The sequence below is a fragment of the Narcine bancroftii genome, chromosome 3, assembly GCF_036971445.1.
Source record: "Narcine bancroftii isolate sNarBan1 chromosome 3, sNarBan1.hap1, whole genome shotgun sequence".
In the NCBI taxonomy this organism is placed as follows: Eukaryota; Metazoa; Chordata; class Chondrichthyes; order Torpediniformes; family Narcinidae; genus Narcine; species Narcine bancroftii.
The window spans coordinates 324,611,912-324,629,380 of NC_091471.1; the positions used below are offsets into that span (position 1 = coordinate 324,611,912).

At 40.8% G+C, this 17,469-nt stretch overlaps 1 protein-coding gene across 7 annotated transcripts in view; it reads left to right on the plus strand.

The window, feature by feature from the left end:
- The window catches only part of tmem94 (transmembrane protein 94), a 216,987-nt gene extending 199,876 nt beyond the window's left edge, over nucleotides 1-17,111 (plus strand). For 6 of the 7 annotated variants that reach the window (XM_069929023.1, XM_069929024.1, XM_069929021.1 and 3 more), the window contains 2 exons: nucleotides 69-239; nucleotides 5,941-17,111. In XM_069929023.1, coding sequence (XP_069785124.1) covers nucleotides 69-239; nucleotides 5,941-6,013 — 244 coding nt within the window. In that variant the 3' untranslated portion in view covers nucleotides 6,014-17,111. Of the gene's footprint in view, nucleotides 1-68; nucleotides 240-5,940 lie in introns of those variants that run through there. The other variant, XM_069929026.1, reaches the window with a different exon arrangement.
- The last annotated feature ends 358 nt before the right edge of the window (nucleotides 17,112-17,469 follow it).

Below are 17,469 nucleotides of genomic sequence, written 5' to 3' on the forward strand. Positions count from 1 at the left end.
AAAAGGCTCATAATACAAGATAGGCAGTCATCTGTGCTTGAACCGCCTTTATTCCGTGTGATCTCCAGGTTGGTGAGCCAAGTTGTACTGGTGCTGGTGGATTTAAAGCTCTGGAAAAACATGGACACCCTGCTGACTTTTGACCTGCAAGACATCCCATTGATCTCTTGGCTAATTGGTTTCCTGTCTGTCATCCTCGTGATGTTTATCAACGAAGTGGTCAAACTACATGAAATAAGGCAAGTGTAGAGGTTTACGTGGAGTAGAAATGCTGATGCCTTTAGCTTACAACCAGTGTCTTACGACAAGTAGTTGTGATTATTCTTAGCCCTTGAGGTATCGGAAAGCTTGATGTGATTTTTCTAAAAGAATTTAATTCAAGGTATCTTTTAACAGTTGATACTGGTGAATTTGTATAATAAGCATAAAATTATGAAACATTTTTATGAAGCTGAAAATATTCTCAGTATTAATAATCCATGACAAAGATTATCCATGGGATGTTACCGAGTGTAATTCACTCATCTTTCTGTTATTTTGCAGCATCTTGGATTGGTCCTACTCCCAAACTTTTGATGTTTTTATGTAATGTTGGGTTACTGGTAAACAGGTTATTGCTATGTCCCATGTCTCTCCACAGTCCGAGAATGCTCTATTGCTTGTGGGTGGTTGTCTGACCCACGTATCTTCTCCCCTCTCCATCTTTCTGGCTGATTGGCCTTTCATTCTTGGTGCTCTGTGAAGTTGGATTGAAGTTCTGCAGAGTCTGCATGAAAATTTGACTGCAGACTCCAGGTTTGGACTCCGGTTTTGCAGCATCTTATAGTTAAATTTACTTCTTGCTTCATCGTTTGAACCTTAGAAGCATCCTGCAGTTTGGGCCCTTTACATTCCATGTAGGCAATCTTCATTGGCTTATGTCTTCACTATCTGACCACGTAATATAGGTTTGGTCCAATTAAATGTTTTCCTTTCCTTGTATATATGTGGGATATTGCTATAAGGAAGAAACCTACATAACGAAGGACCCCCATCAACCTGCTCAAGACCAGCACCTCTATATTCAAGAACAGATCACTTCATCTGCGTACCATCCTGAAACTCACAGAGCTTTGGAAAGATTTTTTTTTTGAGCGGTCGTGTTTTTCTGAGCTCCCTGAAAAAAAAGTGCTCAAAGACGACCAAAAAGCTCGTCTTTTTATACTCACTTGATAAAGTGAGTATAAACAACATTTGAATAAGAAATGTCGAAGATGACTGGAAGATCACATGCAAAAATGCCAAGACCAATGACGAAAGAAGCTCCGGCTTCACCAGCTACCTCCACAGACAGTGCGGGGGGGAGCTGCCTCTACTTCTCAACAAACACGAGAGATGGAAATGCTTCTGCAAGAATTTGAAGGACTGGGACAATGTTTCACAGGTGTGGAAAATGCTATGAAAGAGCTCACCACTTCAGTGAAAGATATGGGTGAAGCAATAAACGATTTATCCAAAAGAATGGATGGCGCTGAGAGAGATCTGAAAGATTGAAGACTTGAAAGAACAAGCTGAACAATGGGCAATAGACAAGCAACTTATAGATAAAATTGATCACATGGAAAACTTCAGTCGGAAAAACAATGTGTAAATAGTTAGCCTGAGAGAAGGTATAGAAGGCAGCATTGCTGTGAAATTTTTTGAGACTTGGATTCGTCAAGTGCAATCGTATCCACATTGAACGTGCTCACCGAATGCTTGGACCAAGGAGAATGTGTGAAACCTGCTCTCAACTTCTTCTAGTAAGGCGACTAAGCTTCAAAGACCGAGAGACAATCTTGTGAGTTGCATTTGAACATTCGCGAAATACCCGCTCTCCAATAAAGAGATTCGATTTTTTTCAGGACTTTAGTAAAGGGGTAATCCAAAAGAGGAGCATTCGATGTGGCCAAGAGGCAACTCAGTGAAAATAACTTTAGAAATGTTGTGCCCAGCAAGTTTGAGAGTGGAAGTCATTGAAAGGCAATAGAAGATTCTTTAAAACGAAAGAAGAGGTGAAGACAATCATTCGACAATCATGAAGAGAAAGGAAAGTAGAAACAAAAAATCTAATGTAAATAAGACCTAGTAAAGTTTTATTTTTTTGTGAAGGTCGTCTTAATTATATTAAGAAATGTCACAAAGTTTCATCCTATCTATGGTTCTCGGGGAGCTTGGAAAGTGGAACGAAGATATTGAAAGTAACAGCACGATTCAAACTCTGACTTGGGGGAGGGGGGGTAATGGCGCAAGCAGGGGAGTTCTCCAGATGATCCTCTTTCTTTCAGGTCACCTTTCACACCACCAGTCTTCTGCATTGACCAGCCTTCCACAGTTTGCCAGCTTTGTCCTTCTGGAAATAATTTCTGTGACTCCTCTCTCTCTCTCTGTTTAACACCCTCCCTCTCTGAGAGCCAAACAGTTCTCCTCTGCCTGCAAAGATCACATGCTCTCCCAGGCAAGCTGCTGTCAATACTTTGTTGCCTCCTGCAAAAAACATTCTGCAAAAGTCCTGCAAATATTCTGTTTTAAAATGTGTGTGTGCAAGCTGCTCTGGCTCTACATACTCTGTCTCAATATTATGCCTTACAAATGGAAGGGAAAAAGCCTGGATTACATAGATCAAGGGAAAGATGAGAAGCTGATTTGGCGGGAAATATAGCAGAACAGTCTTGGTCTGAATGGTGCAAAGATGGGGTAACCTCGATTATTAATGGCTTGGTGCAATATAACTTTTTGCATCAATTATATTTGACCCCACAAAGACTACACAAATCAAATCCAGAAATATCAGATAGATGCATTTGATGTGAAATAGAGGAAGGAATATTTCTCCACTCTGTATGGTCATGTACGAAAGTTCATTCTTTCTGGCAAGAATTATCAGGAGTCTTAACAAGGTTTACCGGAGTTAACCTTCCAGTTAACCCAGAACTATATTTACTGGGAAACGTTATAGATGTTAGTAATAACCTCACAGAGTTTCAAACATCTTTTATTAAAATTGCAATGACAGAAGCCAAGAAATGTGTAGCAGTTACATGGAAGTCAGATACACCAATCGCTCTGGGTCGAAGGATGTCAGAAATGGACAGTTGCATACCTATGGAAAAGATCACATATAAGAAACAAATATGATACATTCCTCAAGATCTGGCAACCATACCTGAATTATGTTGGTGTATAAGTGCAATAATGTTGCTGTAAATCATGGTCTTCCCTAGATTTTATATCTTTTTTTAATAGAATATAGATTTTAAGCTTCGACAGTGGACGGAAAGACATAATATTCGGGGTTTTTTTTGTGTTATAGGGAAGGGGTAGTGGTGGGGTGGGGGTAGAATGTTTATTGTTTGAAAATTTTGTTTTATTTGACTTAAGTTTGGTTAAGTTAATATGTTTAAATAACATTTGTTATATTAATTTGCAGATATTTATGAAAAATTTGTATTTTTTTAGAAAAATGAATTTTATGTTTAAGTTGTAATTAGACTCTTTTACTTTATTTATATAAAAGATGTATATTTGATATATGTTTGAAAATAAAAACTAGAATATATAAAAAAAATAAATAAATAAGAACAGTTTCCCCCCACAATAGCTATCAGGCTCTTGAACCTCTCTGAACCACACCAACCATAAAGTATTCTGGGACCACAAAATGGATAACTGAAATGTCATTTTCTTTCTTTCATTGTGCAGCACAGAAACGGATGACAACCCTCACCTGCCCATCTACATTAGTGTCATTTGTCACCACAAGGTCTTCTTTGGCTCTGATCCAAGGGCTCATCTAAATATGTATATGTTTCAAGAGTCTCTGCCTCCACCACTTAATATCTATTCTTTCAAGTTTATTTTCTTTTAATAAACCTACAGAGCGCAATCAGTGAGGATTGGTAAGAACATCTCCCATCAGTATCAGAGCCCCACGGGGCTGCGTTCTTAGTCCCCTTCTCTACTTGCTTTACCCCTATGACTGTGTGGCTCGGTATGACAACACCATCCACAAATTCACTGACGATACCACGGTAGTGGGTTGTATAAAAAGGGCTGAAGAGTCAGCGTATAGAGATTGAAAATGTTGCTGAATGGTGCACCAACAAACAACCTCGCACTCAATGTCACCAAAACTAAGGAGCTGATTGCTGACTTCAGGAAGGGAAAACCAGATGTGTATGATCCAGTGATCATTGGGGGATTAGAGGTGGAGAGGGTGACCAAATTTAAGTCCTTGGGAGTCATTATCTTACCTGGAGCCAACACATTAATGATATCGTGAAGAAAACATGTCAGCTCTTCTACTTCCTAGTGTTTGCAGAAGTTTAGTATGACATTGATAACCCTGGCAAATTTCTACAGATGTGAGGTGGAAAGTGTGCTAACTGGTTGCATCGCGGTCTGGTACGGGGACACCAATACCCCTGACCATAAAGCCCTCCAAAAGGTAGTGGACACGGCCCAAGCCATCACAGGTAATTCCCTTCCCTCCATCGACAACATCTACGGGGAACACTGACGTTAGAGAGCAGTAGCAATCATTAAGGATCCACGTCACCCAGCACATGCTCCATCAAGGAAGAGGTATCTGTGCCACAAGACTCTCACCACCAGGTTCAGGAACAGCTGCTCCCCCTCCACCATCAGACTCCTCAACAACAAACTCAATCAGGGGCTCATTTAAGGACCCTTTTGCACTTAATTTTTTTTTTTTCCCCTCTCTGTATTGCACAGTCAGCTGTTTACAGTTCTTTATTTGTTTAGATATGTGCATTGTGTACAGTTTTCTTTTATTGCACTACCAATTAGTGATAATTCTGCCTGGCCCACAGGAGAAAGAATCTCAGGGTTGTATGTGATGTCATGTATGTCCTCTGTCGATAAATCTGAATTTTTTTTGCCTTTTCTACTGTTGTAATTGGTGAATCTTGCTTTCCTGTGTGGCTGGAGCAAGTAAGAATTTTGGTACGTCTCATCATGTATATTGCAATTAACTCCCACCTCATCAACTTGTATTTTGGTGAATAAGGTTTGTTCTGATGAGATTGTAATAACAGGTAAAATGTTGTAAAGATGTGCTGTGTGGTCCTTAATGATTAGTCATGTGCCCTGAGAGTTAGTGCTTCCGTCTCAATCATGTGTTTATTAACCAAATGCTTCTTTAGGCTGGAGTGAAACTAGAAAGTTTGCAGATGCTCCAATTGTAGTTAATGGACAAAAATGCAGGATAAACTCAACAGGTCTCACAGCTCCCATAGAAGACAAAGATATAGAACCAACATTTCAGGCTTGAGCCCTTCTTCAAGGTGTGAGCAAAAAGCAGGCAGGTGCCTGAATAAAAAGGCTGGGGAGGAGGGAAGGGGCAGGGGCAGGGGGAGGAGTCCAGGCCAATGGGAAGAAGGTCACAGTTGGACATGGTTAGGAGGACAGAAGAGGGATGGTGAGAATTGATCGGTGGAGGGAGGGGATGGCTCTGTGACTGCAGAGCTGGGGGGGGGGGGGAGAAAGGAGACATATACGGAAAGGGAGGTGGGGGGGGAGGCTTGCAGAAACCAGAGGCTGATGTTCATGCCATCCAGTTGGAGGGTTCCCAGATGGAATATGAGGTGTTGTTCCTACAATTTGTGGGTGATCTCAGTCTGGCAGTGCATGAGACCATGGACAGACTGAGCAAGGGAATTGGGCGGGGAATTGTAGTACCACTCAACTTGTTTAGGATGATCAAAATTGAGAGATTTAAATCTTACAAGTAATGTTACTTCATCTCTCAGTTTGCGAATATGAATTTAAAAGGTCTGTCAATAAAATATTGACAATAAGAGACATGAAGCTGTAGGGGTGTCAGAAACTTAGACCTAGGGATAATATACTGTGCCACATTCACTTAATGATGTGAATTAATGATGTCTCTCTCCTGTTTAGAGTCCGAGATCGTTACCAGAAAAGACAAAAGCTACAGTTTGAAACCAAGCTTGGAATGAATTCTCCGTTCTGACACTGGTTAAAGTGCTAGTAAGCCAAACTGCTGACTGGGGAGGAGGGGCAGTTTCTCAGACAAATTCAGGCAGACCGGGGGTCAAGGAGCTGGCCCAAAACACCTCGTTACAACTGCATGAAGTCTTCAGAACTACACCAGAAACTGCCAGCCTCACATCATTTGAGGGGCTTTAACCAGATAACCTCAGGGCCAACACACAAGGAAATGGAAATAGAAATGTACCTTGAAATGCACATTAGTGGAAGTTGAAGTGGGTAAAGGCCCTGATGTAACTGGAGAGGACATCAGTACTGCATCTCTTTCTCAACATGTTGGGCTGTGGTATGAGGCTGTATCTCCGTAACAAAGGTGAGGAACTGTCCCTTCAGCTAAGGAAATCGCCTTGGTTATGGCTTCACAAGCAAATCGTGAAACCTTTCCAAAAGGGTTGGTTCAGGAGGTCACCTTTTCCAATTTTGGAGGCTACACGTGACATTAGCTATTTGAAGTGTCTTAGGAAGCAGGACTCTTCTTGCTGCCTTCCATCTTATAGATTCGCAGGATTGGTGAATCCTAGCAGGATTCACACTTGGCAGAATTGTTTCAGCAAGCTGTTAGGAAGTTTTTGATCAGTGACCCCCCCCCCCCCCCCCCAAACCCACCAGAAACAGGATTTTCTGTGTCAAGCCCAGCCACACATCCAGCTAACCGACTAAGCAGTACTTGGCATGTGTTTTGTGTGCATGTGTATGTCTCTGCAGTTTCAGGCTGATTGTATTGAATTTGAGAGGTATTGCAGATTGTACCCAAAGTAACTCTACGTTGGATGATGTGAGTGGAATGCGTTAAATGTTTCAAATTGGCTGCTCACCTGCTGTCGTTTTTCATTTGAAGAGCTGATTGCTTGACTTGACTGGATTGTATCAAAGGCAAAGCATTGCAGATGCTGGACATCTGAAAGAAAAGCCCAAAATGTGGCAATATCTGTGGGGAAAGTTAGTATTTCAAGTCAATGACTTTTCGGATCACTAGCTCTTCATGTGCACAGTCTGTGAGGCGAGAAGTTTAGTGATGGTGAAATAGCTGCTCATGTTGCCTTTCAATAGCTGCCATTCCCGTTCAGAACACCATAGCAGATTCGTGCTTCAGCTGCTCATCTTCCTGCTCAGCTGCTCCAGATTTCTACCTCTATAGAGCCATGGGAGGGTCAAGTTGAACAGCTTTAATGTGGCGGACTTGAATGGTACTGTGATGTCTTTGACCTGCATGGCAAGCTTTATGTAAAGTAGGTCCTGTGAGGTGTTAAGTCCTTGGGGTAAGGTCATTAGTGTGAACAACCACAATGCAACGTACAAATTTTAAAATTTGTTTTATCCTTAATCTAAATTGTGAAGAAACTTGTCCTGCCCACTTGTTCTTTCTACTGTGGCTTCACCCCATGTGTTCAGTTGAAGTTCATCCTGGAAATTGATAAGCTATGGAAATGAAGAGCATGTGTTTTCACCCCTTCTGGAAATTTACAGACTCAGAAAATTGCAACACTGGAGTTTTGACTGGGTACTTCCCATTGTGAACCACTTGTTCTACTGTGTTGGCTGGATCTGGGATAATGCCATGCCGTGCAACGCTGTTTTAGGGTAATGCTGGGAGATTTTAGTCAAGGTGATACTGATGCGAGGTGCATCACACCCACCAGTCCACCACTGTGAACCTAACTCTCTTCTAGCCACCCATCTTCCTAACCGGTCTCATTGTACAATCCATCTACCCACCACGGCCCCAAAATCCAATTTACCACCCCACTCTCCTGCCATTCATGATTACAGTTGCTCTGAACGTGTTTGTCCACCCGGGTGGAGAGTGGTCAGTTCAGTACCACCCACTGCTATGAAACCACGGTGCTGTTGAATTTATCGCAGTTTGGCAGTTACTGGTGAATGAACATGTCTGCAGGCAGAGAGCACTGTGTGCTCTCTTGAATTTGAATTTCGAGGTACAGCATCATAACAGGCCCGAGCCGCCCAATTACACCCATGTGATGAATTAATTTATTAGCCCCATACATCTTTGGATTATGGGAGGAAACCAGAGCATCCACAGGAAGGGCACACAGACACTGGGGAAATCAGACAGTGGCGAATTCGATCCCAGGCCATTGGTACATAAGGACAAGAAATAGGAGCAAAAGTAGGCCATCAAGCCTGCGCTCTCATTCAAGGCTGATCTGATGACAACCTGCCTTTTCCCCATATCCTATAATTTCCCTACATTGTTAAAAAAAACTTATCCAACCTTGTCTTAAATTTATTTGCTGAAGTTGCCTCCACTGCTTCAATGGGCAGCAATCTTCCAGATTTACCACCCTCTGGGAAAAGAACTTACTACTCATCTTTTCCCCCAAATCCACTTCCCTGCATCTTGAGCCTATGTCCCTTAGTTCTGGTCTCCCCTACCAATGGGAACAGCTTACCTACCTCAATCTTATCTATACCTTTCATATTTGTATACGTTTCTATAAGATCCCCCTCATTTGTCTAAATTCCAGCGAGTACAACCCCAGATGACTCAGTCTGTCCCCATAGGCTAACCCCTCATCTCTGGAATCAACCTGGTGAACCTTCTCTGAACTGCCTCAAGTAAGGAAAACAGAATGACACAGAGTGCTCCAGATGTAGCTTCATCAGTACCTAGTTGCAACATAACCTCCCTGCTCTTACATTCAGTCCCTCTAGTAATGAAACCCAACATTCTATTTGCCTTCTTGATATCCTCCTGTACCTCCAAACCAACCTTTTGTGATTCATGCACAAGCACTCCAAACCCTTCTCCATGGCTACAATCGCTTGCCATTTAAATAATAATCTGATCTTACATTTTTCCTTCCCAAGTGGATAACCTCACATTTGCCAACATTGTACTCCATCTGCCAGACCCTTGGCCACTCACTTAATCTGTCTACATCTCTCTGCAGACCATGTATTCTCTTCATAATTTGCTTTTCTACTCAATTTAGAATCAACAGCAAACTACCCCCTGACCCCCTCTTCCAGATTGTTAATGTATATCATGAACAGTTACGGGCCCAGCACCAACCCTTGCGGCACCTCGCTCTCCATTGATTGCCAACCATAAAAACACCCCTGTATCCAAACTGCTTTCTATTTAAACAATCAGCTATCCATGCCAATACATCACCCCCATTCTTATCTTCTAAGTGTTTTATGTGTCTTCTACAAATCCAAGAAAACAATGTCTCTGCTCCCCTCTACTGCGCTCATTATATCCTCAAAGAACTCCAGTACATTTGTCAAACAGGACCTGCTTTTGCTGAATCCATGCTGGGTCTGCCCGAAGGATCCATTTCACTCCAGATGCCTCACCATTTCTTTAATGAAAGTTTCAAGCATTTTCCCAACCACAGATGTTAAACTAACTGGCCTATAGTTCCCTGCCTTTTGCCAAAATCCTCTATCATCAAAGCCTCTGCTATAACTTCTCCCATTTCTTTCAGTACCTGGGATGAATGCCATCAGAGTCAGGATTAATCTACCTTTAGATCCACAGGTTAATTTTTTTTTAAACTTTATTTAAAATTTTATGACATGAATAAAATAAAAATTACATTTAAAGAAATAATAAAAAATAAGATAATAAAAATTAGAATACTACATCATTAAACTACACAAATTAACCCCCCCCCAATAATTATAACACAACATTAATCATCTAATTTAAAATTAGTCCAACCCTCCCCCCCAAAATAAAGAGTGAAGAATTAATTAACAATGTTGTAAATAAAATAGAAAAAACCCCACTTGCAAAAAAAAGGATAAAATTTAACAACAAAAAAAATTACTATCAACAAAAAAAATCAATACTAAAATAATACCCTTAAACATATATTTAAATCAAACATAATACATGTATTTAACAAATGAAATCCACTTTAAAACTAAGTTCAAATATTAAAATCATATATCAACCACATATCTTATACAAAAAATCATAATTAATAATACATAAATACAGAATTTCCATTAATACCAAGTTTCCTTTATAATTCATCGAGAGAACAAAAACATCCCTTAGAAAAACAATCAGATAAACTTTTTATTCCCTTCCCCTCCCCTTATATAAAAAAAGAAAAAAAAGTTCAAACTCTTATAAAATTCTCCATATTCTTCATTTATAACATCTTCAAAATTCTCTATCGAAATTAACTTAATTTTATTAAACTCTTCTCCCTCAATGTATTTGTACTTAATTTTTTTCTTTTTCTTCTTATCACCTTTCCCCTCATCTTCCTCTTCATCTAATTCAACATCCTCAATTTTTGACTTATCTTCTGTGTCATCATCCTCTTAAAAAAGAAAGAAAAAAGAGAAAACCCCCCCCCCAAAAAAAGAGAAAAAAAAAGGAGAGAAAAAAACCTCCTAATTCCCTCTCAATTACAATCAGAAAACAAAAAGAGTTTTTAAAAAAATTATTTATTTAAAAAAAAATTTTAAAAAAAACCTTCACTTCTTAACCCAAAAATTATAAAGAAAAAAAAAACAGGTCGGAGGTCACAACTACCTCCTCCTGTTTAAACCGCCCAAAGCGGTAACTCCCCCAAAATATTGGGTGTGAGATAACTCACAGGTAGCTGATGACTTCTGGAAACTAGTGCCCACCCAGTTCCCTCTCCCAACTCCCATTTCATTAAACTATCATCATTATTTAAACTATAAGCTCTTCTCAAAAAAAAAGATAAAAGATTTATTTTTTAAAATCAACGTTACCACTTCGGTCACCATTGCTTCCATTTCTTTTAAAAAACTGGATCCCACCTTACATCCCTACTCTCTTTGGAGACCTTGAAGGACTACATCGTTCCTGAAACTGCATGATTGGTAGAGACTTAGCAAAGTCCATAATCTCTTTAGGATTGTCAAAGAACTTTGGCTAATTTCCATCCTAAAAAATCTTCAGTACTGCAGAATACCTGAATGTTGCCTTATGTCTTTTTTTCCCACAACAGTTCTTTCACAGAATTAAATTCGCGTCGTTGAAACATAATTTCTTGACTCAAATCTTGTTAGAAGAAAACGATTATTCTGAACCATCAAAGGAGATCTATTTTGCTGGGCATTTCTAATAGCCGTACTTAAAATTGTCTCTCTGTCACAATAGTTTAAACAACGGATCAAAACAGATCTTGGATTCTGTCCTGAAAAAGATTTTCTTCTTAAAACTCTATAAGCACGTTCCAGTATTAAACCTTCAGGGAATTTATCCTGTCCTAACACTCGTGGAATCCATTCAGTAAAAAATTTTCTTGGATCTGGTCCTTCTATGCCTTCTGGCAAACCAACAATTTTCACGTTCCGTCTAGATTGATTCTCCAAATAATCAACCTTTTTTGCTAAATTTTTATTTTGGATCTGCAATGTTTCAATTATTCTATTTTCATCTTGCAGTTGATCCTGTGCATCGACTAAACCTTGATCACACATTTCAAATCTTTCAATGGTTTCAAGCTTAAAAGCTCCATTAATGACTTCCGCCATCGCATTAATCTTGGAAATAAACAGGTTCACAAAATTAGCTAAGTGACTCGATACAGAATATATCTTATCTTCAAGATCCTTAACAGACATTTCACCAGAAGTAGATTCAGGCATAATGGGGTCTTGCTATTCCTTAGAGACCACGGGATCTTCTGTCCCTTCCCTTAATTTAGTATATTTTCTAGCAGTTTGACTTCATATAAAAATCCCTCTCAAAGTCCCCCCAGCAATGCCAGGAGACTGAAGATCAGGGTTATCTTTAAGCCAAATCTCTTTAATCATCTTCACTGAATCGATGTCTGGAAAAACCGTTGTGATTGAAGATGCATTTTGCAGCGCCACCACTGTAGCAGTCGAATGACAGCACTTTAACTCTCCAGCTGGTGGCGCCCCAGCTGATTTAACTGTCAAAGTCTCAGTAACAGCACTCACAGTGGCCGTTGTGTGAAATACTGGCACCCGTCCAGCCCTTTGTTCTGAAAGCAGTTGAGTGCGACCTTCGGAGAGCCTCACCGGCTTAAAACAGAGTTTCAATGCTGAACTCTGTACGTCTTCCTCTGGATCCATTCTACGCTGAGTCCTGGTTTCTTGTAAACAAGTAGGCTCAGACAATTTCAGAAAATGTAATTTTTTAACAGTCTGTTGATGTTTTCTTTTACCTTTTTTTTTGCATATAAACCATTGGGCACTAATCCAACACCTCTTATTATTTATAAACTTTTAAAAGAACTTTAACGGGCACTTAAAGACAAAACAATAAATCAGAGTCAGGAGAGGTCTGGAAGGCACGTCTGTTCCCTATGCCATCTTGCCATACCCCCGATCCACAGGTTTACTGAGTATGACCTCTTTAGTGATGGCTTTTGCATCTAGGTCCTCACCTCCCATCCCATCCATAACATCTGTCTTTAGCATGGTAGACATGTCCTCCACCATGAAGACAAACACACAATAGTCATTCAAAGCCTCAGCCATTTCTTCATTCTCCAATATCAATTCCCACTTCTCATCCATCATTTTCGCCGCCCTTGCAGTTTCTATAATTATAAAAACTTTTACTGATTTTTATACTTTCTGCTAATCTTTTTTCATCGTCTCCCTTCCCTCTCTTTACTGCTTGCTTTATGGTTCTTTGTTGCTTTTTAAAATTTTTCCAATCTTCTAGTTTCCTACTACTTGGTGACTTTGTACACATGAGCTTTTAGTTTGATGCCTTCCTTTTTTTCTTTAATTATCCAAGATTGCCTGCTCCTACCCTTACTGTCTTGGCTTTTTACTGAAATGTACTTTTGTTGAGCACCGTGAAAATTATTTTTGAAAGTCTTCCACTGTCCTTCCACCTAGCCTGCATTCCAAATAGACCCTCACCAACTCCACTCATCCCCCTTGTAGTTTCCCTTTTTTAGGCATAAAACACTAGTTTTAGACCAAACTTTCATTTGTATGAGAAACTGTGATCCTTCTTTCCAAGAGGAAAGAATGACTAAAAGATCGCTGATTTTACCTGGCTCATTGCATAGGATCAGATCCAAAATAGCATATTCCCTTCGAGAGTTCAGAAACATGCTGTTCAAGAAAACTACCACAGATACATTTTCTGAAATCCTCTTCTCAAGGTTGCCTCGACCAACCTGATTCACCCAGTCGATGTGCATGTTAGAATCCCCCACTATAACTGCTCTTCCATTCTTACATGCCTCTGATATTTCTTGGGTTATTGCCTTGCCACTGTAATATTAGTGGGCACTGTATACGCATAATACTAACTACTACACAAACCATGTCGCCCAGATCCTGTCCAAAATAAATCTCACTGAGCGTGTGTACAGAAATTGGTATTGGGCTTCCTGACTGCCCAGGGAAAGCTACATCAGATGACAGTGGTAATGACACAGATGCCTGTGTCAAATTGCTCATCCATGGAAGTACTAGACACCTGGAGTTGTAGAGTTGAAAGAGCTTCATGATCGCTCTTTTTGTATTAATATTTGAATTTTAATGTTTGTCAATCATGTCAACACTTGGGCTAATGCATTATGGGAATTGTGACCTCTGATGACTGCATTTCCACACCTGAAAGTTACACTAACGTCACCCTGAGATGATTTTGCAGGTTCTCCTTTGCCCCCACTGGGCTTGTATAAAGTCGCATTAGTACATATATTGGTGTCAACCACCAGTATTGTTAGTACAGCACCCGATTTGTGTGAGGTGTATTATTACCCACCGGAGAGCCTCTAGTCTGTAACTTTTTGTTGGTTTTGGAAAGGATGTTGATTTTCAGTGAAACTTCATGAAGAAAACAATCACACTGGCAGAAAAGAGCATAAACTGGCATCCTAGCAATTGCTTGTTTAATTTGGTGTTACACAAGATGCCCCTGCAAGTCCACGCACAAGCCTTCAAAGCAATGATTATTCAGGCCTTTCCAAGAGCATTACTACACTGTTGAATGAATGCTGCTCTGATAGAAGCCAGGCTCTCTTCTTCAATCACGAAGCTGTTCTGTTTGACAGTCCCATGAAAAGTTCAGTTGAATAAGAAAATCTGCAATTGCGGGGGTGAAATATATTAAAAGGCAATCAACAGTTCAGGGCCGTCCCCTTAATCAAGAATGGCACAAGCCTGAAACATTGATTGCCTTTTATTTTCTATGGATACTGCATGACCTGCTGAGTTTCTCCAGCACTTTTGTGTGTTGCCGTAAAAAGTTTATACAGATTTTGTGTTCTCATGATGTTTGTGCTTCTGTCACCTTATGGCCTTCAACTGTGCAGTGAAACAACTGTGGAAGGCATTTTGATACCAGGTGCTTTACGCAAAGTGATTTTGGCAGATAGTGAATAAGGGTTTCAAAAGAATAAACATTTTGTGCTGCGGTCAAGTACAACACCAGATTTTATGAGGAAATCATCTCTGACCAGCCTGCAGGCAGGTTCCTTAATGAAGTATGAAGTGCTTACAGTGCTAGGGGATGTTGCTTTCAGTAAAAATGTGCCCTGTACTGAGCACATCATTGAGAACACCATGTGAGAATTATAGGTGCGAATCCACGCTGCTGAAGATCCAACTGCGCTGGGTAGGTCACGTCTCCAGAATGGAGGACCATCGCCTTCCCAAGATCGTGTTATATGGCGAGCTCTCCACTGGCCACCGAGACAGAGGTGCACCAAAGAAGAGGTACAAGGACTGCCAAAAGAAATGCCATGTTTCAAAGTTGTGCAAAATTGCACAAAATAAAACTGACTCAAACTCCCATCCCCGCCCCCACGGGCGTCCTCTCCAGCCTTCGATGGGAAAGTGACTCGGCCCCAAGCACCCGGTGGGAAAGAAGCAGGCAGCGGCTGGCTCAATGCAGGACCAATGGCCGTCTTCCTTACCCGTAATCCCCCATACAGCTAGAACCACTCGGCCAGCGCCAGAGTGGTTTCAGATGCACGGAGGGATTATGGGGAATGAAGACAGCCATTGCTCCTGCATTGAGCCATTGCCAGCCACTGCCATGAGTGAATTCTAAGCTCAGTAGTGGAGGAGGTGGGGACAGACGGTGGATGCTAGGAACAGGGCATTTGGGCATTTTCATTACTGAAAAAAGTGCCAGTGTTCGGAATCCTAAAAGGTTAGGCACTTATGTTTTCAGTGAGACTTTGCAGTTGCAAACCCACTGCTCACCACCACCACCTGGTGACTAAATGTAGCTGGTGCAGAAGGTGTGAAGTTCTTGGACTGCAGAGGCAAGGTCTTGGGGAGCCATGAACCCTGCCCTCAAAGCGTTGCCCTAATTTGGCTGCATGTCAAAGCAAATCTCTTTAGTGAGTTAGTGAAATAAATAATTAAGGTCAAGTAATTACAAAATCCTTGGGATCACCCTTTTTTTCCCTGGGAACAGAGTTCAGAGGGATTCAGGCTGATGGGTTTGCATAGTGTGTCCCAACCCTCCAGCTTGGGGGTTAGGAACAGTCCTCATTGACAATCGATGTTGATTGCGAAAAGACAAATAGCTCAAGTTCAGGGGATCCAGTCCGGGAAAGGTACTGTCTCACTGAGCGTGTGTACAGAAATTGGTATTGGGCTTCCTGACTGCCCAGGGAAAGCTACATCAGATGACAGTGACTGCCGAACTGGTAGTGGAAACACCAGGGTGAGAGTCATATGGTAGCGGGGAGCTTGACTGCAGTAAAACCGGCGCCGACATTGCTGTGGGTACCGTGGCGAGATTACAAAGTCACCTTATACTTCCCAGTCATCATCAGTATGGTTTGAGCAATCGGTCGGTAAGTCTGGATAAAGGTGGGTTACTTCTATTTCCTTTCTCCTTTTTTATTATTTTGACCATAGTCCGTATCCTATGTCTCTACTGTTGTTTCTTTCCCCGATTCCTTTGTCTGTTTCTCACTCTTATTCCATTCTTCACAAATTGCTCTCAACTGCTGCCAACTCCTAGGGTTGCCCTTTTTTTCTCTTCACTTATCTATGCTGGTGTAGCATTTCAATTTTTTTATTTAAATTTTAAAAATGTAGACATAGAGGCCAATTCGTCCCATGGGTCCGTGCTGCCCAATTTACACCTATACCCTGGAACATAGAATGAGGGGAGATTTGATGGAGGTGTTTAAAATTATGAGGGGGATAGATAAGAGTAAAGGCAAGTAGGCTTTTTCCACTGAGGGTGCGATACAAGCCAGAGGGCATGGGTCTTAGGATAAACAGGGTGGGAGGAAACCGGAGCCCCTGGAGGAAACCCACACAGAGTCGGGGAGAATGTACAAACACCTTACAGACAGCGTGAGATTCGAACCCAGGTCTGGTTCTGATCGCTGGCGCCGTCAAGGTGTCGCAATTGTCTTTCCCAAATGGTTAGACAATTGGAAAGTTATTTGTCCCAATTTCTTTCCATAATTTGGACATTTGTCTATTGTTTTCTTCGGACTATTTCCCCCTCTTTTATCCATATCCACACATCATTTTTACTTACTAGAAGATTCAAATTTTCAATTATTCCAGGTACTCTTGGGGACTCGAACCACTTGTCTTATTCCCTTTTGGTCCCGTTGGATTTTCCTTGCCAAAATGAGGGAATGAACAGAATCAAGGGAACCAAGTTAAAGCTTATCTTGTTGGCACATCCATCTCTGATTTACCCCAGCGATCTGGCTGTCCAATACTTATGCTTTGACAAGGTGGGATACATTGGGACCTTGTTCGCAGTGTCAAAATGTCAAGCTCCATCTTCTTCTCAGTTCACACCTAGGGAAAAACTTCAGACCTAATGTACTTCACCCTTCATTCGCGAGCTTGTGTCGATATATAGTTTCACTTGTGAAGCTTAGATGTCTATAACCAAATGAGTCCCGAACCAATGCTAACTTCTGTGCACAGTACAAGAATTGCCGCAACCAGTGAGATTGGACTGTGATCCAAAGAACTTTTCTAATCTTAAGTATACATTACACACACCTGTGCTTAGTATTAGAGGGGGGATTAAGTAGTTAGGTAGGTTAAGTAATAAGTTAAAAGTTTAATTCTGTTTTCTTGTTCAAATGTAATTAAAAACTGCTTTAGTTTAAGTGACCCTGTGTTGTGGTGCAGATCTAATGCTGCTGGTTTTTGGGCTCCTCTGGACTCAGTAACATATTAAATTCAAATCTCTCATCAAAATCAATGTAGCTTTAGCTGCTTTTGTTCTCATCGTCACCTGAGTATATCTGTCTAACATTGGATCTAATCAAAAATTCTCTCCTATTTAAAATATTGTCATATGTCTCTGCTAGATTAAGAAATGAAAATATCATCAATATTTGGAGCATATAAATTCTAAAAAGTCCACAATTCAGACAATATTTGGCAACATGGCATTATAGATCTCCCTGCTCGGCCTGTTACCATATTTTGAATTTTAATTGGAAGCTTTTTTTTTAAATTGCC